The sequence below is a fragment of the Phragmites australis genome, chromosome 23 (genome assembly GCF_958298935.1).
Source record: "Phragmites australis chromosome 23, lpPhrAust1.1, whole genome shotgun sequence".
Lineage (NCBI taxonomy): Eukaryota > Viridiplantae > Streptophyta > Magnoliopsida > Poales > Poaceae > Phragmites > Phragmites australis.
Window position 1 is genome coordinate 3,442,419 of NC_084943.1, and position 21,177 is coordinate 3,463,595.

The window sequence follows — 21,177 nt, forward strand, 5'->3', positions numbered from 1 at the left end:
ATGTTATAAGGAATCCAACAAAATTTGTTTCACTTGATTTGAAGCTCGGATGAATTAGTTATTGATTTTACAAGATTGAACCCTTTTTTAGATTTTTTGTTGAACTGCGCTGAAATTCGATAAAACCGCTCGATAAATCGAGAAAACCGAGCGGTTACCGAGCCAAACCGCTCGGTAACCGACCGAATCAAAAATGCGAGAAAATCGCTCGGTAACCGACCCAAACCGCTCGGTAACCGACCCAAACCGCTCGGTTACCGAGAGGGCAAAAACATGATTTTTTCGCAAAAATTTAAAATTTGCCGAATGAATTTTCTCCGAATTTTTTTGAATTTTTGACCGGTAATCGCGGTTACCGCGGTTTTTCGGTTACCGCCGGAGGTCGGTAACGCGAACCTTGGCTGGGACGCAGCAGCGGCTAGGGCCTCCTGTTCGAGGGGCTGCATTTCCTCGCTGGAACTGGAGCCGGAACGCTGGAGGCGGTGTCCACCGGCCATTTTTTCTGTGGAAGAAAACAAACAAACAGATTCAGGGATGTTCCCCCCTACCTGGCGCTTCAGCTGTCGGAGGATTAACTCCTGTCGCAGGGATCCCGAGAGACCCCTTTTTAGAGATTCGGCCGGGGGGATGATCCTGAATAAGTTCATCGGAGAAATAAATAGAAGTAGATGTAAATGCAACGGCCGGTGGTTGGAGGACGATCGACCTAGTGCAAAGGGAAGTAAATGCACCGGGGTTTAGACAGGTTCGGGCCGCGTAGAGGCGTAATACCCTACTCCTGTATGGATGTAATAACTGTCCTTGAGAAAATCTCTCAAGGATGTTGCTGGTTACAAGAATATTTCTCTAACTAAGAGCGTGAGGCTCCTTGTTCTTGGGGCTTCTGTGTTCGATGCTTGCGGTCTCTAGCTCAATTGCTTGTTGTTCATTCGGACCTTATCCTTCGTTTCTCTTGGGTCGGGCTGCCTTTTCCTCCTATGTGCCGACTCTTTTATGCACTCGCCGGCTGTGACATGCCCCAAACGGGAAGGAGGGGGGCACAAGTTCCAAGACGCCATGACTGGGAAAGGCGTCATCATTTCTTCTGGGTGAAGTGACCGGGGGGTGGAAAACGCGGCGCACGCCCGGTCACCTGTCACCATAAACGCCCTGGCAACGGGCGCCGTAGGGAGGGCCCACCGAGCAGCCGCAGAGCAACCCGGCGTGCCCGCCCTGTCTTGTTCCTCTGCCACAGTAGGGCGGCAGACGGAACGCCTTGATCCTGGCGATGTTATCCCGAGATACGCCGAATGATATGGGACGGGACCCGTGCAATTAATAGCCCCACGCCTCACTGCCAAAACATGGCAGAAAACTGACACTACGGCGGGAGCAGTTGGGGATGTCAGGCCACGCACGCTCATTAAATGCGGCTTCGGACCTCTGACTGATTGACACATCATCGGTGGGCCCCTCGGGGGCCTTTCTGGGTCATCGGGGTACCGAGTGCTCGGGGGTACTGTTCACCTCCCCGAGCACTCCCTCCCGAGCACTCTTATACGAACCTTCGGGGAACCGGGTGCTCGGGGGCTGCCGCGCGCAGCCCCGAGTACTCTCTCCCGAGCACTCTTTGTGTGGATCCTCGGGGAACCGAGTGCTCGAGGACTACTACCCGCAACCCCGAGCACTATCTCCCGGAACTTTTAGCTCTTCTGACCATCGGGGGACGAGGGTGCTCGGGGGTGACCAGGCACCGGTCTGAGCACTTTCTTCCCGGTACTTAGACTCCGCGAGTCATCGGGGAACTGGGGTGCCTGGGGACCAGTGACTGTGGCCCCGAGCACCTTCTCCTGGAACTTGGACTTTCCTCACCCCGCAGGAAGGACCTCGCGGGATGGTGACACGTGACGGACGGCTGGCCTGGCCTCGGGACTCAGGGACCCCTGGTTCCTGATACACCGACAGCCACATATCGTTAGTGCTTGTTAATTGCTGGTCGTTAATGCGCTAATGTCTAGTAGTAATTCATTGTTGCGTTCAAGCATGAGAGGTTAAAAGGAACATATCTTGGATCTTTGGCATGAAACATAAGATAGCTCAGTTAGTAAGAGGTTTGGGTCGCAAGCATGAGGTCTTGAGGAGAAAAAAAAGTAGATGATTGTGGAGATGCTGGATGGCCCAGCAATCATATGTTTTTTCATTTTTTCTGTCAAATTTTAACATCTTTACGTATTATACTTTAAATCCACCTCTTTAATACTTTAAGGTATAATAGAGGTTGAAGTTTTAGAGGTTTGACTATGAGTCTGTTTGGCAGAGCTCCCAGAGCAGCTTTCCAGCTGGAATCAGGAGAACTTTGCCAAACAGCAGCTTTCAGCTTTTAGCTCCCTGTCTTTTTAGAGAAGGGTCAAAATCTCAGGTTCTTTTCTTTATGGTACAAAAGGATGAAATCTATGGGAGTGATTATCTGAAATGAACTAGAAGCTGGGAGCTAAAAAAAGCAGCTTCCCTTGATTCAATTCCTATACAAAATCATTTCCTTCATATATTTTATTTTAGAGAATCACTTTCAGTCATAGAATCACTTCCTCTACAGAATCATTCCCCGTAGAAAATTTAGATCAGAGAGAGTTCTACCAAACAAGCCCTATATATATTTTAGGTGGACATCTAGTTTGAACTTTAACCCTAAGGCATCTTCAATGCAAAAGTGCTTATATGAGTGCCTCAATAGATCCACGTCACCAAGCACCCATATAATTAAAGCACCTCTCTCCAATGCAAATATTCGATCATGTCTCAAGATAGATGATATTTTAGTATTTTCTATAATGTTCAAAATACACGGCGTTCTACGATTTGAAGTTAATTTAACTCAATTTTTCCAATCTTATTCCTTCCATTAAGTAACTTCATTCTCATTGCAAGTCTTATTTTCCACGCAATAAATGGTATTAAAAAAGAGTAAGATGATCATTTTATTTTTCATTTTAATACTTATACTCAACTCTAAAACGTCGTCTATTTTAAGACAGAGAGTACCTTTCTGAATACGCTTAATCGGGTGCTTGGCGCACTTATTGATGATAGTTACATGTGTAAGCATCTACCAAATTTGATACTCGACGAGACACCGATGCTACCAAATAAGCAGATACTCATCCTCTCGAAGCACCTGTAGCTGTAGTCTGTAGAAGCAACAACCAACTAAGATTGCAATATTGCGAACCCCTCCCCACAACAGTAGCAAAAGATTCCAATATTCACACGCACTTGCTACTGCTGCTTATTAAAGAACATCATTAACACACGTTCAATATGAACTAACCATGATTAAGGCGTGTAAGTACATGCAAAATTTTGCGGTAACCATACAAAAAGCCGATATATATGTCACACAAAGATTCATGATCTACTGGAGCATCGATTGTACAGAAAGGCAAACAAGTGAAAAGGGATATAGATCGATCCAAAATAATACACAGTAAATTCATTAACCATGCATCTCAACTTCTTTCTCCCCGGTCCCCATCCATTAGTAATCTCAGCTACCTCGTGAAGGCACCATTGTGTCGCTCGATCTTGCAGCACAGCAGTAGCTAGCAGCAAGCACCATGGCTTATGGAGTACGTGCTTTGCGTAATCTACTAGTAGCTGTAGTTCTTGACGAACATGCCCTCCTTGGCCTCGGCGGCCTCGCCGTCGGAGGTGTACCTGCCGAGCTGCGCGAGCGAGTTGGCCTTGGCGCGCAGCAGCAGTGCGTCCTGCGCCGCCTTCACGTTCTCCGGGCGGCCGCCCCACGTCTTGAGGCAGGTGTTCTGCAGCGCCCGCGCGTAGGAGAAGGACACGTGCCACGGGTTGGGGCCCTGGTTCATGGCGTTCAGGTTCTGCGTCGCCTCCACCTCCGACTGCCCGCCGGAGAGGAACATGATCCCGGGGACTGACGGCGGGATCCGGCGGTGGAGGAGCTTGAGTGTGTACTCGGCGACCTGCTCCGGGGTGGCCTTGTCCTTGGACTCGGCGCCGGGGGTCACCATGGAAGGCTTGAGCAGGATGCCCTCGAACATGACGTTGTTCTCGGCCATGGCGTAGAAGGTTTCAGCCCACACCTTCTGCGCCACCTCGAACGTCCGCTCGATGCCGTGCTCGCCGTCCAGCAGGATCTCCGGCTCCACGATCGGCACCAGACCGTTGTCCTAGTTGATTGATGCATGTTCCATCAGCGCTAGCTTTTGGGTGCGTTGAACTCCATGTTGGCAAGAACGTTAATGTACGTACCTGGGAGATGGCGGCGTAGCGGGCGAGGCCCCAGGCGGCCTCCTTGACGGCGAGCTCGGAGGGGCCGTTGGGGATGCTGACGACGGTACGCCACTTGGCGAAGCGCGCGCCCTGCTGGTAGTAGGCGGCCTCGCGGGAGGCGAGGCCGTCGAGGCCCTGGCACCAGGACTCGTTGTTGGAGCCGGCGAGCGGGACGAGGCCCTTGTCGACCTTGATCCCCGGGACGATGCCCTGCTCGACGAGGATGTCGACGATCTTGCGGCCGTCCACGGTGGACTGGTACAGCGTCTCCTCGAAGAGGATGGCGCCGGAGATGTACTGCCCGAGCCCCGGCGCCGTCACCAGCAGTGTGCGGTACGCCTGCCGGTTCGCCTCCGTGTTCTCCAGCCCGATCGACGCCAGGCGCTTCCCGCACGTCGCGTTCGACTCGTCCATCGCCAGGATCCCCCTCCCCGGCGACGCGATCGTTTTCTGCTCACGCACATCCGCACGCAGAATCCAGGTGAGACGCATGCATACTGTCGACTGCTAGATCAGTCGTCATGAACCCTGGGCATGGCGAACGTACGTACCGCGGTCTTGACGAGCTCATCGGCGTAGGCGCTGGCGCGGACGACCATGGAGACGGTCACCGGCCTGGGCGCGGCGAGCTGCCTTGTCGTGCCCCATTCGGACTTCTTGGGAAGGAAGGAGGACTTGAGCAGAGTGGCAGACGCCATCCTTCTTCTTCTTCCTCTTGTCTTCCGAAGACCACAAGGAGCTCAGCTCAGCTCAGCGCAGCTCAGCTCAGGCTGCCACTGCCCTCTGCTAGTTCACACCAGTGAGCGAATTGTTCTTCCTTCCTTAGGGGGGTGAGAGCTGCAACCACCTCCCATATTTAAGCCTGCACCACACCAGTTTAACCACTCAGTGGCAGCCTGCACAAGGGATATGAGTTGTGAGGCTGAGGTTGCCGTCTGGATTTCAATGGCTGAATGGCTGGCTCTCAGTGCCTCCAATCCTGTTGCTATCGCCTCCTTTTGTCCTGACTCCAGATGCCGGCACAATCTTTTTATTTCCTCCCACTGCTCATTTCCATCCCATTTTCTTTGTACCTTGTAAAAACTGAAAAGTCTGAAGTTTTGTTGCAGCTGATCCATGGAAATTGCCTAATTGTTGCTGGCCTCGAAACGGATCCTGGCTTAGCTGACAGAGAACAACAGGTTCTTGTGGGTGCATTTCACCGGCAACTGTTACCTGTAGGTGGGGAAATGCAACTCCGCAATATATTACGCATGCATAGTCTATCTCGACCATTTATTACTCTAACCTGATACTTATTTATCTGTTAATTTTTTCATATATCTTATAATTTTTTTCACATATCACTCTAATATAAATCTCAACATAATTAATAAGCCATACGTCCACATACCCTGTAGAAATTTTCCTTCCCCGTATGTGCGCCTGTGGCGGAGACCTCCGGGACATTACATCCATGGATTGATTCGCACGGTTCGTTGCGGTGGTTTTCGTCGAATGCTGCGGGGATTTTTTGCAGACTTGTGGTGATGGCAACGGCTGGAGCTGGGAGTTGTCAGTTGTTTGTTGCCATGCAGCGTGCTTTGTGTGACTCAGGGCCGGCCTCTCGCGCCACTACAGCTTCAGCGACAGGTTGCTGCTTCTGGCTACATGTGCCTGGCTGAAGCACGAACATTGGCCACTGGACGGAAGAACTCCCTAGCAACAATGGGATCGAAGAGTGTCCAATCGTATCGCATTCTTGCAGATCATGTGTCATGACACATGATACGGCCATCGTCGTATACGAAAAACTGGAAAAAGCTCAAATTTTTCCTATCTTTCCTCGGTCACATTCAAGAATTACTGGATGGCTCCTACACAGCACATCAGTAAAGAAAAAGTTACATTGTTGTGGCTAGGACAAGAGAAGGGGAAAGAGGACATACACATATAATTAATTGTTCCTGGACAATCAGATAAATATTACTGTAGGAACTCCTGAAGGATATCGCTTGTGTTTAAGCATGTCTGAACAAATACTCTGTTTGTGGTAGATTCCGACTCCTTTATCATATTTCTTCAGCACATGAAAGTACTGGAAAACATACACATAAATGTCAAAATATCGTAGCAAATTAAGGTCCAATTGTGGCTTTCCTGATCAGTTAAGAGCTCAGACAAATCAAAACTAAAACTCAGAACAATATCTGTATTACTTTATTCATCTAAAGATGTTCAAATAGGTCGTGTCTATTAGGTCAGTTCGAGACACGACATTGTAGACATGGTCCAGACACGGTATGGCCTGAGCCGAGATGAGTCGAGCTGGCACGGCACAAGACCACAGGTCATGCTTGGGCCGAGCGCGCGGCACGACTCGGCTGAGTCGGGCCGGCACAGGCACAACCTAGCCCGAACCAGCATGGGCATAGCTCAGCTAGGCACGATCTAGCCCGGTACGCATGGGCCCGGCTATTTTTTATTTTCTATATTTTTTAATTTTATAGCTATTTTTTTATCTATTATCTATATTTTTATCTATTTTTTAATTTTGTAACTATTTTTTTATTTTATCGGGCCGACTGTGCCGACAGACCGCCCGTGTCTGTCATGCCTGCCGTGCCTATCGTGCCCGTCGGGCCAGCCGTAACACCAAGCCGCAATCGTGCTCAGACTAGCTCAGTATGGTGACTAACGGACCGTACCGTAGGTTAAAGTAAAGACATACGGGTCAATACAGTACGACTCGTTACACTAGTCGAGCCGGACCGTGCTGAACCCAAGCCAGGTCGGCACTCGAGTGGCTCATTTGGCCATATGTGATTCATCACTTTAAGAACTAAAACAGCAGCAGGCATGCATGACGTCCTGCAGGCAGACATAAATGGTGTAACACTCCCTACTACTGTAATTGAAAAGGCAATGTGTTTTGACAGATCATCAATCAAAAATAGGTTCGTGAAAACATGTTTACAAATGGATTGATAAGTCAAATGGAGACCTAGGTCACTATCTTATGGGACATCAACACATTGTACATTAACAACAAAGATCAGTACTGCTACCATACCATGCACTTTCCACAAACTACTAGTACTGCTACAAAAATTTAACAACTTCTCGATGGCACAAGTAACAGATCAATTGCTAAATCATTTGTCTTGATAAGTCCAGCTGATGAGGCACGCAAAACTTCAGAGTGAAGCATCTGGAAGACTCTGATATGAGTTAGTTTTCAGCGGGCTTCCAGATTTCACGAGTTACTTCTCAGCGGGCTTCAATATTTCACCAAGATTCACATGTAAGCTGTTTCTCATGGTTCTCCTTCCTGCTCCACCAGCATTGCCCTTTCTCATCATTGTGGCAAACTCGCTATAATCGATTTGTCCATCCTGGAAAAATGATTCATAAATTGACAAGCAGACAAGATTCGAAAACTGACTAGTCTGAAGATGAAAAAGGAAAAAAAGAAAGAAAGATAAGGAAACCAACATTATTTTGATCCACATCTTTGATCATATCTTCAAGATGAACATCAGATAGACCAAATTGTTGGCATGCTTGTGAGAGCTCATCAATTGTTATGAAGCCACTCCCATCCTTATCAAAGAATGAAAATGCTGACACCAAGCTTTCCTCCCTCTCCAGTTTATTCATGTGCAATGTAGCTGCCAAGAATTCTCCATAGTCAATGGTTCCACTGTTGTCAATATCAGCCTGAAACAGAAGACAAGCCCAGATTCCAATCTCAATGGTTTGCACTATTAAATAATATTGCAAAGTGATTATTTTGTTTGAACAATAGACTCAATGTAATAGTAGCACTTACCGCATCCATTAAAGCCTGGATTTCAGGCTCCATTAGATCTGACCCCACCCTTTTCAGGCCGTTCTTCAGTTCATCATAAGTTATTGTCCCACTGTTGTCAGTGTCGATCATTTTGAACAACTCCTTTAAGCCACCAATCTCCTCCTCAGATAGACTTTCAGCAATCACCTGCACGAACAAAAAGATGCCTCAGAAAAGCCCTAGGTCCAAGGTCATTGAATGCTGCACATGCTGTCACCTCTTATCACAAAATCTAGTGCTTCCTAATGCCCTCATCTGAGAGCACTTAGTCAAATCTGGTGTCTCATTGCTGCTACCAACGCAACACAGCCCCAGATCGCAGCATTTACTGTTTCCTGTCACCAATGTCAAAGTTGTTCACCTGAACCCACTAACTGATAGGGAAGACAGCAGTGAGCATGACCAAGGCAATGGTGGACTCAGAGGGCGGCAGTGGTGTCTGGGTCACCAAGGTGAGCGGAAATGAAGAAGATGAGATGTCGGTGGTGCAAATCAACTCAGAAGCAATGCAGTGAGAAGTAGTAGACTAGTAGTGCGTGAAATGATGAGGTACAGTCATCAAGCAGTTTGAAGCTCGCCCACACAGCAGCTCACCACCTACCATCACTCACCTTTCTCACATCTCGCCACTCGTCATTGTTGCCATTTGTGGCCTCCTTGCTACTAGCATCAAGTGGTCTTTAGTCATGGGGTCAATGGCTTTTGCTGATCATTAGACATAGAATACCGTGGCTGGTGCAGCTGAGGGGATCGGAGACAACAGGGGTTGGATATGGGAGGAGTGTTTTTTTAGAAAGAAAAAGTTGAGAGAGGTGGAAGTGGGACATGGATGGCTAGCATGGCAGAACCGCCATTAAAAACCACAGAAGGCAGTTAAATGACCTGATTTCAAAAGTTATTGAGTGTGCAAAACTGGTAGGTTGTTAGGCAGCGTTATAATAGAAATGAGGCACTAACTCTGACATTGCACAAAACAAAGTAATGAATTTTATGTGCAACATAAGCACACAACAACAATGGGATAAAAAAAATCTTACCCTCAGTGCCATCTTCTTGAGCTTGTTCATTGCAGAAAAGTTTTTCAGCCTTGATAAAACAGCAGAATCAATAGGCTTATCAGGTGCAACAGCATCATCAACAATCCATGGATGACCTGGCATAGGCAATGTCATCATTTTTAATAAGAATGAACTTCCATGATGCAGGAGCATAAGCACACATACAAAGGGAGGGAGGGCATACGGGCAGGAGACTTACATAGAACCTCATGAGCAGTCAGTCTCTTTGTTGGATCCCGGGTAAGCATCTTACGCACTAGATCTTTAGCACTATCAGAGATACCAGGCCATGGTTCAGATTCCAAGTCAAGTTTGCCTCGCAAAATCTGCCTGAAGATCCCTGCTTCACTTTCTGAAAGGAAATAAAAAAGGAAAGATTTTACACATGGTAACATGCTAATGGCAGTAAACAATAATGGATCTAGACCTAGCAATTCAATGGTTGGAATAGCAAACTTACCTGCCCAGAATGGGGGTACACCACACAACAAAATGTACAGAATCACTCCAGCACTCCAGACATCAGCTTCTGGGCCATAGCATTTTTGAAGCACCTCAGGTGCAACATAATAGGGGCTCCCAACAACGTCAGAAAATTTATCACCTGAAGAAATAGAAAGGGAGAGCATTCAGTATGTGTTCTATTAATCACTTCAAGCAAAACAGAAGAAAACAGCACATCAACTGAAGATTTCACTAATCACTATGCACTAGGTTAATCGCAACAACAGCAAGTAGACGTTTGTCACAAATTCTGTTAGATTTGTACAAGAAACAACACAATTTTTTGCCATCAGCTACGAAAGGCCTATCGCTCCTAACAACTATTCTCTACCCTAGCATTGTAACAGAGAAAAAAATTTCCCCAACATTGATCAAGCTTCGATGTTACAAACATTGCAGCAAAGAATTTTTACACAAGCAAAAGGAGCAACATACCAAGAACAATTTAACAAGAACACTACTCCCTACCAATTGCAATACTAGAAATTTGCACACGTACTAGCAGTCGACTCAAGTGGACAAATAGCAACATTATATAGCACAAAATTCCGAACCAAATAGCTCAAACAATCGTACGCACCAGGCTTGTAGAACATGGATAGCCCAAAGTCAGTGGCCTTGAGCGGGGCATCCTCGGCGGTGCTCGCGAAGAGGAAGTTCTCCGGCTTGAGGTCCCTGTGCATGACGCCGAGCGAGTGGCAGCCCTCCACCACCCCGACGATCGTCCTGATGAGCTGCGCGGCCGCGCGCTCGGTGTAGTGACCCTTGGAGACGATGCGGTCGAAGAGCTCGCCGCCGGCGCAGAGCTCCATGACGAGGTGCACGAAGAGCGCGTCCTCGTATGCGTCGCGGATGCGGACGACGTTGGGGTGTTCGGAGAGGTGGTGCATGATCTGGATCTCACGCCACACGTCCTCGTAGTCCTCGCGGCACAGCAGCTTGCGCTTGGGGATGGACTTGCACGCGTACTCGGCACCGTCGGCCTTGCCCACGCACTGGTACGTGGTGCCGAACTGCCCCTGCCCCAACTTCTTCCCGATGCGGTAGTGGTCGCGTACGTTCGCCGTCTTGTGTGGCAGCACCGACGCCGGCCGCCCCGCCGACCCCGCCGTCACCGGTGGCGGCAGCCGCGCGTGCGCATTGGCACCGCCGGCCTTCTTCCTACCCGGGCCTTGCGGGTCCGGCTGCATTGCTCCGACGGCGAGGTCTCCCCCACCGGATCAAGAACTGTACGAAGGTCTCCCCTACCGGATCAAGAACTGTACGAACGCCGCCGGGGAACGGAATCGCCTTGCCTTTCTTGGAAAACCCGCGGCGAGGCTCGAATTCTCACCGACGACCAACCAAAAATGGAAGCGCTCTCCAACTCCGGGTGCGATTATCGGGTTATTTCTGTGGAAATTTATAGGGATTGGTATCAAACAACTCAAAAGATCGGACCTTGGAGATTCTTGGGGGGCATGGATGATGATTCGAGGGCAAGAAAGGAGCTTTGGCGGAGGTTTATGGGGGCGCGCGAACCGAAGAAAAGAGAAGAAAACCCAAAGGGAAGGAGAAGATGTGAAGCAATGGGATTGCTCTATTTTTCTCTCCCCTTTCGGATTGATTCTTGCGGGGATTTAAGGAGAGGTCACATGCAAAGGTTGGATTTTTACTCCATGTGAGGGTAGAAATCGCCTCGGCTATGTTGATGATTGTTCGGGGGCGTGGATTGGGTCACCAAATGGGAATGAATTGTCAGGGCATGCGGGGTAGCATGCTGGTGGTCATCGCGTTCGCCTCCTTGGCGAGAGGGGGAAGAGAGGAGGGAGGACGGAGGAAGACGACGTGGTCGGAAACTTCCCTTTCCATTTCCTTTTCGTTACTTTTTTTTTCTTTTCTTTTTCGCAAACGGCTTTATCACTCACTTCTTGGATATATTTAATACATACAACTTTCAACAATATCTTTGAGCACAGTACACTTATCCTGTTTTTAAAACGAATGTCTCATGCACAGTTGTATTAGAACATCGAATTTTTTCATCATTGATGTGACCGTCCGATTCACATCTAATGCCTCATATATTTTTTCTCTCAGAGTATGTTTTTTTCTCTATATCTCCTGATAAGTGACCAGAACGGCAAATCTCTTCTCCTACTGTAGTTCTCGACTCTAGCGCGGTTGCTTAGCACCACTCCACGCTGCGCCACCTGCAATTACAACCTCACAAAGAAGTAGATCGAGACAAACCCCAAAAACAACTAGAACAAGGAAAATATGTAGGAATGTAAAGGAGATCAGAATTTATTTCCCGAAGTTTAGATTAAACGACCATACGTCTTCATTAAGGTGCTCACAAAGAGTCGGATCTCTTTCAACCCCTATTCTCACCAAGCAACCACGAAGATCGAGCTTGAACTTACTTAAGAGTTCTCCTTCCCTCGTAGAGGTGGAAGAACCTTCACAAACTTTCTGGGACGCTCTACAAGCTTGAGTACTCTCTGAGCGACACATAACCGTCTAGGAGCTTTAAGATCTAAGAGTAAAGAACACGAATTGATGGCTTGACGATGAACTCAAGTGCTCAATGAATGAATTTAAGCTCACTAGCACTTAATCTCACTCTCCTAATTCAACTCTTAAAATCTAGCAAGATTTAAAGCACTAGAGGAGTTGGAGGGGCTATTGAATGGCTATAAATGAGTTTGTCTCGAGTTAGCTCAGCAGCAAATGAAGGAGTGGGTGAAAGGGGTATTTAAACTCAACCCCTCAAATTAACTGTTACAGCACTTTTTGTATTGACCCAGAGTCTCCGAGTGAACCCGAAGACTCCGAGTTAGGCACTCAAGCCCAAACCGAGAGCCTAGTTCAGAGTCTAACTCGAAGACTCCAAGCTACTGTCCATAATCTGAAGTATCTGGGTTCACCCGGAGACACCCAGTTAAGTACTCAAGTCTAAACCGAGACCCCGACTCGGAGTCTAACTCGGAGACTTCGGGTTGGGCACTCAAACCCAAATCGAGAACCCAGCTCACAGTCTAACTCGGAGACTCTGGGCTTCTGTCCAGAATTCGGAGTATCCGGTCTAACCTGGAGACTCCGGGTGTAGACAACTTTGCACATATCCTGGTGTTCATAGGTGATTGTGTCTCTTAACTTTTAGGTATAAAAGGGTACTTTGAGCACTAAAACATCTTAAGACTATCAACACGCATCTCTCTTGATAGTGCAGTATTCCTAAACTCAAATTCAAAAATAAAATAAATTTAAACTTATAAATAACTACATGCCACTTCTCTTTTCTTTTTGAGGGATGTTAACGCCTTTTAACTTTATCGATGAGACTAAAATATATTCATAACCTCAATAAACTCATTAGTCCCTTAATCATTTATCATCAATTATCTAAAACCCACATAAGGGGTCTAGATACACTATCAAAATTAAAACAAAATTATAGGGATATTGAAACATTCGTTTACCCAAACGACATTAGCACCATGGATGATCCATAAGAATTTAAAATTCATTTTGCAAAAATTCATACTAACCAAAGTGTATATAAACGGCCACCTTGGATATTTTAGCATATAATTATTTTAGTAGTACCAGAAAATACCTATGAGTGACGTGTCATCTATATCTTATGGCTAAAAATGATGATTTAAACAAGGTGAAGACCAAATTTCGAGCGTGCGATGTTCTCTCCTACCCGCATGCTCGGTGGATCGTCCGATTGAAGCATCAACCCCTTATTTGACGAGGGAAATTTTTTTCCTCTGGAAGGCTAACGCCCTTGTTGCTCCCTTACCCACCATGTCTCCCACACACGAGCAGTGCTTTGCCCTCCCCTCCTCCCTCACGCAATCGCTGCCACCTCCCCTCCCATGGTAGCCTCACCTAGTCGCCTCCACCCTAGCGGCCTTCTCCTCTAGCACGCTGCCCTTGATGCATTGTTCAAGGACCTGCTGCGTCTCCCGGCCAAGGACCTCTGCCGCCTCCACATCGTCTGCTAGTCCTGGCGTGCGCTCACCTCTGACCCACACTTCGCCGTGGCACACAAATCTCGACACTCAAAACCCCTCTTTGCCGTCATCTTCTATGATCGTGATGCCCGCGGTGTGGCCATCGTGGGTCTATCGGGGCAGGTGCTCAGGCGGATCCGCTTCGCCTCCCTACCGCATCAGGGTGCTGCTCAAGCACCTCGACTGTGTCTGTGTCACCAGGGAGTGCAAACCCTCATTGGCCTAGCCACCGGGGCTGCTCTCGCCTTGCCTGGCCTTGATTGAGACGAGTTTTGTCTTCAATTGCAAAATGTAGACATGTTACTAGGGGAGTGTTATCATGCACAACTGTGGGACGATGACATATGCTTTTGGCCAAGCTGCTTCCAATGAAGCCATGCATCACTGGAGCGCTCCATCAAGGAACGGCCGTAGATTTGGCAGCGATGGTGCCTCTCTATTCTACCGATTTGCTATTTTGCATTTTGTATTGATTTTGTCGGTGATGTGGGATCCGGGGGTTCCCGAGTCCCGAGGCCAGGACAACGCAGTGCCACATGGTGGCTTCCCTCGAGGACCACCTCCCCGAGAGCCCGAGAGAAGCCAGGTTCGGGAGTGGATGCTCGGGGACAAGAACAGTTGGTCTCCGAGTACCCAGAGAGCCCCGAGGACCCGAGGGAAGTCAGGTCCAGGAGCGGGCGCTCGGGGCCAAGAACAATTGGTCCCTAAGTACCCAGAGAGTCCCGAGGACCCGAGGGAAGCAAGGTCCGGGAGTGGGCGCTCGGGGCTAAGAACAGTTGGTCCCCGAGCACCTAGAGAGCCCCGAGCACCCGTCAAGCCCCATGCCGGTGAACCCCGCAGGGACTCCACAATGAGGTGTCGGTCGGTGGGAGGGCCGATGCCGCATTTAATGAGGAGCGTGGACGGTCACATCCAGCCACTTTCCCCCACGCCCGCCGTATTGAATACGCCAGTCCCTGCCACCGCTGGTAGGAAGGCGTGGGCACAATTAATGCGGCAGGTCCCATCGCATGTCCCCTCGTGGGGCCCATAAAGAAAGACGGTTTGAAGATATCTTTGATGGGCACGAGGCTTATCGCCCTATCACATCAGACCACGTTAGACCTACTCTGCCCAAACGGGCATGAGAGAGTACTCAGAGGCTGGCTGGTGGGCGCCCCTGCGCCTGCTAAAGCTAGAACGTGAAGACCAATGGAACCGTTCGAGGGATATTTTATCAACCCTCTGTAACATCAACTGTAGACCAATGATGGTCACTTTCCATTTATTGTTTACAAGAACTTGTGCCTTCGTTCTGGGCACTCCCTGAAGGGCCTCCCTCCAGTAGATAAAAGGGGGAGCACCTTGTAATAGAGATGGAGGAAAAGATAGGAGAGATCCGAAGAAGATACATCCGAAGAGCATTGATAACATACATAACACACAGGAGTAGGGTATTACGTCTCCGTGCGGTTTGAACTTGTCTAAACCCTTGGTGCATTTATTTCTACTAGCTGACGATCCATCCCGCCTAAGTCTCATACACTCACATTAACCCCGCATACGAGGTAGTTCTAGGACCAGCCCCCCGGCCGAATCTCGAAGGGGATACTTCAGGATCCCTGCTCGCGGTGTTCATCCACCGACAGATTTGCTTATATATTGCTTCAAATTTGCAAAGAAAATAAATTAGATTGCTTTTTTTAGGTTTGTTTGTAGGTCTATCAAGATGCCCATACACTGCTACGAATTTGCCGAATGAAATACATCAAACTTCTTTTCTATTTTGTTTGTAGCTATTCTAATTGTGCTTCTCATAATCAACTATCTAGTGCAAATGTCGTGTTGATTTTGGTTTTTTTTTCAATCTTAAACATAAGCTTTATTGTTTTAACCGAAATAATTCTTTTTTACTTGCTTTTTATAATCTCAGAGTTCATACCAATTTATTTTCACATTTATTTCAAGTTGCTTCCGAGTCCATTCTAATTTACTTAAAACTTTTAACAGAAATACTTATCTGGTTGGGTGAATACGAAAAGAACATATGGATTATTGTTATGTCTTGTTTGCACACGCCGCGCATATTGACCAGCCAAGTTGATTAGAAATGATGGACTCTTTAATTATGGGTGCTTTACTAATCAGGGTGTGCATGCTAAACAACTATAACATATATAGTTGTGCATTAGTCATGTTCTTTCAATGTAACTACACATTAGGTGGTTTTTTTTTTCTCACACAAATTGTATGAGAAGGAATATGTAAAAAGGTGCAACCGAATGTACAATTCTACTAAACAAAGACATGGACATATAATAATCGATGCTCATATAAAATACACGAGTTATAGCAGATTTGATCAATCCCTATCATCCACCAGAGTTTATTAAACGATCATTGTGCAAAGTTAGACTCTATTCCTCCTTTCAAAAATATATTTAATCTTCCATTATCTGTATTCTATATCTAGATATCCAATATTATACATTCAAACTCCTATTATTTCTTTTTCATATCTAGACGTGTAGTATTTATCTTTCATATATTTTCATATTGATTCTATAAACGTGAAACACGTGTGCAGTTGTTAATAAATTATAAAATGCTAGTGAAGGCGCTTAAATTTTCAATGGGAACATACGTCCCCACTAATCACGTATTCCTCCTTAGACTATCTCCAAAGTCTCTCAATCTTACTCTTAATAATTAAATTTAGAAAATTTTACCTAAGTCCTAGCTCTAACAGCTTTTCAATCTCACCCCTAATATTTACTAACTCCTAAAACCCTCTCTCTCGCTAGCTATGGGGAACACCCATCGCTCCTAAAAACGGCCGATCACCTCGGGCCCACACGCTCGTCCTGCCCGCCGGGAGCTCGGCTTTGCCTTCCAATCGCCGCCTACTATGCCGCCCGCTGCGCGCAAGTAGTATTTTTGCTACCAATGCAATCGCACCGTCCTCCTCATGGTGGCCGCCGCCGCTGGGGAGCTCTCCTACCCTGACTGCCACATTGACTTTCTGGAGGAGGTCATCGTGCAAGAGCGATGCTACGTGGAGCATCTCAAGCGCGGTCGCGCGCGACGTGCCGAGGAGCTTGCAAGCGGCGACGCAGAGCACTGGGGGCGCACGCTTAGCGGCGCCCGGGAGGACGCCGTGGCACATGGTAGAGTGGATGCTCTCTGGTGGGTGCATGGGCATCGTGACATTGAGCTCGGACTCCACCTTGGCGATCAAGGAGGTCCAGTAGCAGCGCAGGTCGAAGGAAGAGGACGCAGCGAGCCCGGCGGAGGAGGCCCACGAGCGGGGGTGCGCCTGTATGACACGACGTTCATGGCCGTCTTGGGCGTATGCCGTCGACGAGAACCCAACTGAACGCACGGTGAGATATGACAGCTAGGATCCACCATTCGGTGACACAAGAGAGGAAAGAGACTTTGGTCTGTTAAAATATAGAGAACGATGTATTAAGAGTTTGCTGGAGAGAAAAAAGATTTAAGAAATATTTTTTATTGAAAAAACTATATAGAAAGTGAGTTTTAAAAAATCTCTTGAAAATGCTCTTACTGGTCTCCTTGTCATCTTTGACTTTTGCACCGAACTCTTCGGCAAATCTTCCGATGAACCCAAAGGCACTGGGATTCTCTTCAACGAAAAAGTAGAAAAAAATTGCAGAAAAATTTAAGTCTATCCGTAACTTCTGAAATTTGAAGTACTCATAGCATAGTGTTCTTTTATGTCTGACTGTCTGTTCATATATTTGCTGAACTTCCAAGTGCTTTGAGTTTAAACTAGCATGATTGACAATTTTGCATGCATAATGTAGAATTGTTTGTAACCTACTAAATGGTAAATAGGCTTGTCGCCTTGCCTCGGCTGGTCATTTTGTCCCGGAAACGCTTCTGCCAAATGGCAAGAATAAACATAAGGAAAAAAAATCTTGAAATCAAAAATTGAGTTTCGTATATATCCAATAGTTCTTGGTTTGCCGTCTTTCACTTTTCATAGTTTATTTTCCGTCCTCTAAGGATCTAATTAAGCTTGTTGACGGCATGGGCAAATGGATTATGATGCCGGATATTTGGGCCCCGTATCGATCAGTGTCTATCTCCAAGAACAGCAGCAGATCCGGTAGCGACGGTGCCTCTCTATTCTATCATTTGTCTTTTCATTTTATATCGATTTGTTTATATATTGTTTCAAATTTGCTAAGAAAATAAATCAGATTGTCTTTTTAGTTTGTTTGTAGGTCTATCAAGATGCCCATACACTGCTACGAATTTGCCAAACGAAATATATCAAATTTCTTTTCCATTTTATTTATAGCCATCCTAATTGCGTTTCTCATAATCAACTATATAGTGCAAATGTTGTGTTGATTTTGGTTTTTTTTCAATGTTAAATATAAGCTTTATTGTTTTAACCGAAATAATACTTTTTTATTTGCTTTTTCTGATCTCTAAGTTCATACCAATTTGCTTGCACATTTATTTCAACTTGCTTCCGAGTCTATTCTAGTTTACTTACAACTTTTAAAAAAAAATACTTATCTGGCTGGGTGAATAGAAAACAACATATGGATTATTTTTATGTTTTATTTGCACACGCCGTGCATATTGAACATGCAAGTTGATTAGAAACGGTGAACTCTTAAATTAGCGGTGCTTTACTAATCGGGGTGTACATGCTAAACTACTATTACATACATAGTTGTGCATTAGTCGTGTCCTTTCAATGTAACTACACATTAGATGGTTTTTTTCTCACAAAAATTGTATGAGAAGGAATATGTCAAGAGGTGCAACCGAATGTACAATTCTACTAACAAATATATGGATATATAATAATCTATGCTCATATAAAATACACGAGAGTTATAGCAGATTCGATCAATCCCCATTATCCACCAGAGTTAGACTCCATTTCTCCTACCAAAAATATATTTAATCTCTTATTATCTGTATTCTATATCTAGACATCCAATATTATACATTCAAACTCCTATTATTATCTTTCATATCTAGACATATAGTATTTGTCTTTCATACATTTTCGTATTGATTCTATATATTTGAAACACGTGTGCAGTTGCTAATAAATTGTAAAATGATAGTGAAGGCGCTTAATTTTTCAATGGGAACATGTGTCCACACTAATCACGTATTCTTCCTTAGAGTATCTCCAAGAGTCTTCCAACCCTACTCTTAATAATTAAATTTAGAGAATTTCATCCTAAATTCTAACTCTAATAGCTTTCCAATCTCAACCCCAATATTTACCATCTTTCAAAATCCTCCATCTCGCTAGCTAAATATGGGGAACACTCTCTCGCTCCCAAAAACAGCCGATCACCTTGGGCCCACCCGCTCATCCCGCCCGTCGGGAGCTCGGCTCTGCCTACTTCGGTCGCCACCTACTACACCGCCACCGTACGAAAACAGTACTTCTGCTACCAATGCAATCGCAATGTTCTTCTCGTGGTGAGCGCCGCTGCCAGGGAGCTCTCCTACACCAATTGCCACGATGACTTCCTGGAGGAGGTCATTGTGCAAGAGCGATGCTGCGTGGAGCATCTCAAGCGCAACCACGCGAGATGCACCGAGGAGCTTGCAGGCGGCGACGCAGAGCACTAGGGGGCGCGCTTGGCGACGCCCGAGAGGATGGCGTGGCGCATGGTAGAGCATATGCTCTCTGGCGAGCGTATGGGCATCTCAGCATTGAGCTCAGACTCCACCTTGGCAATCAAGGAGGTCCAGTAGCGGTGCAGGTTGAAGGAAGAGGACGCAGCCGGTGTAGCGGAGGAGGCCCGAACTGGGCGCAAGCGGTGGGATTTGGAGCCATTGGAGGGGAGGTTCGGGAGGGGAGGAAGAGGGAGGAGAGAGCCATGGCGATGAAGGATTTGGGAGGATTGGAGTCCGTATGTGGTTCCGCAACAGGTTGATCGCGCTCTACCTCATGTGTGGCGAGCACGTGACCGGCGAGTTCGCCAAGGCACTGGCTTTGTTCCGGGAGCTGCAGCTAGCAGGGGTGCACCTGGATGACACGACATTCGTGGTCGCCCTAGGCACGTGCCGTCGACGAGAACCCAACTGAACGCATGGTGAGATATGACAGTTAGGGTCTACCCGTCAGTAACATAAGAAAGGGAAGAGACTCTGATTTGTTAAAATATAAGGAGTGAGGTATAGAATCTGTTAGAGAGGGAAAAAAGTTTAAAAAATAAATTTTATTAGAAAAACTTTCGATATAGGGATATATAGGAAGTGAGTTTTAAAAAATCTCTTGAAAATGCTCTTACCGGTCTCCTTGTCATCATTGACTTTTGCATCTTAGGCAAGTCTTCTAATGAACCCAAAGGCACTGGGATTCTCTTCAACGAAAAAGTAGGAAAAAAATGCAGAAAAAATTAAGTCTATCCGTAACTTCTGAAATTTGAAGTACTCATAGCATTGTGTTCTTTTATGTCTGACTCTCTGTTCATATATTTGCTGAACTTCGATGTGCTTTGAGTTTAAACTAGCATGATTGACAATTTTGCATGCATACATGTAGAATTGTTTGCAACCTATTAAATGGTAAATAGGCTTGTCGCCTTGCCTCGGCTGGTCATTTTGTCCCGGAAACGCTTCTGCCAAATGGCAAGAATAAACATAAGGAAAAAAAAATCTTGAAATCAAAAATTGAGTTTCGTATATATCCAATAGTTCTTGGTTTGCCGTCTTTCACTTTTCATAGTTTATTTTCCGTCCTCTAAGGATCTAATTAAGCTTGTTGACGGCATGGGCAAATGGATTATGATGCCGGATATTTGGGCCCCGTATCGATCAGTGTCTATCTCCAAGAACAGTTGTACTACCCTCATAAAAGAAAAGAATAATTGTACTAGCAACTATTGATCTCTAGTTCAGTTCAGTGCGGATGATGCGTGTCCTGCAGTTTCAGGAACTGAGGTGCAGGTGTTGATACTGATATTGTCATATTGAGTTGCGATCATGCATAAAATTAAAAAAGAAGTACTAAGATGATGACGTTTTTAGAATTTTATTAAGAGGATACCAAGTCTGAAATTTGAATCGGTAGGCCGTGCTCGATTGACCGTTAGCATCGTGAGAGATTTTATGTCATACATAGAATTCAGTAAAATCAATTAGATTGCATTACACAATAAAGAGACTAGAATTATTGTTATAGCCGTGACTGCCAAATTACAGAAGAAGGTTGATCTCCGATGTCGGAATCTCCGGTCACGAGTCATCAACAAAAGGAAAATGTGCACGCTATTTTCCATTTTTTTTTTCATTTTGATTTCATCTTTTCAAGCTGGGCTGCTTGATTGTTTTTTTTTTCACGTGGGGGAGAGAGAGTAAGAATTGAGTATTTTCCACATATTTGACAGAGCAGTTTGCAATCAGTTAGGGATTGGGCCAAGTGGAGGATTTTTTTTTCGAGCAATCCAAGTAGAGGATGTTATTACAAAATTTGACCCGTTAAGCCTGACGACTCATTCACATGATAAAC

The 21,177-nt window shown here is 46.2% G+C and overlaps 2 protein-coding genes across 2 annotated transcripts; both read right to left on the reverse strand.

Annotated features, from left to right (window-relative positions):
- Positions 1–3,427: 3,427 nt before the first annotated feature.
- On the reverse strand, positions 3,428–5,143 carry LOC133906173 (fructose-bisphosphate aldolase, chloroplastic-like). Its single transcript, XM_062347980.1, has 3 exons — positions 4,830–5,143; positions 4,258–4,728; positions 3,428–4,175 (listed from the first exon to the last, which is right to left on the reverse strand). Exons 1-3 carry the CDS (start codon positions 4,974–4,976, stop codon positions 3,627–3,629), a joined length of 1,167 nt encoding a protein of 388 aa, XP_062203964.1. The 5' UTR covers positions 4,977–5,143; the 3' UTR covers positions 3,428–3,626.
- Positions 5,144–7,202: 2,059 nt separating this feature from the next.
- On the reverse strand, positions 7,203–11,544 carry LOC133906134 (calcium-dependent protein kinase 28). The gene is made up of 7 exons (XM_062347926.1): positions 10,253–11,544; positions 9,629–9,772; positions 9,368–9,520; positions 9,148–9,263; positions 8,090–8,257; positions 7,753–7,977; positions 7,203–7,652 (listed from the first exon to the last, which is right to left on the reverse strand). The coding sequence occupies exons 1-7, from the start codon at positions 10,860–10,862 to the stop codon at positions 7,521–7,523; spliced, it is 1,548 nt and encodes a 515-aa protein (XP_062203910.1). The 5' UTR covers positions 10,863–11,544; the 3' UTR covers positions 7,203–7,520.
- Positions 11,545–21,177: the final 9,633 nt, after the last annotated feature.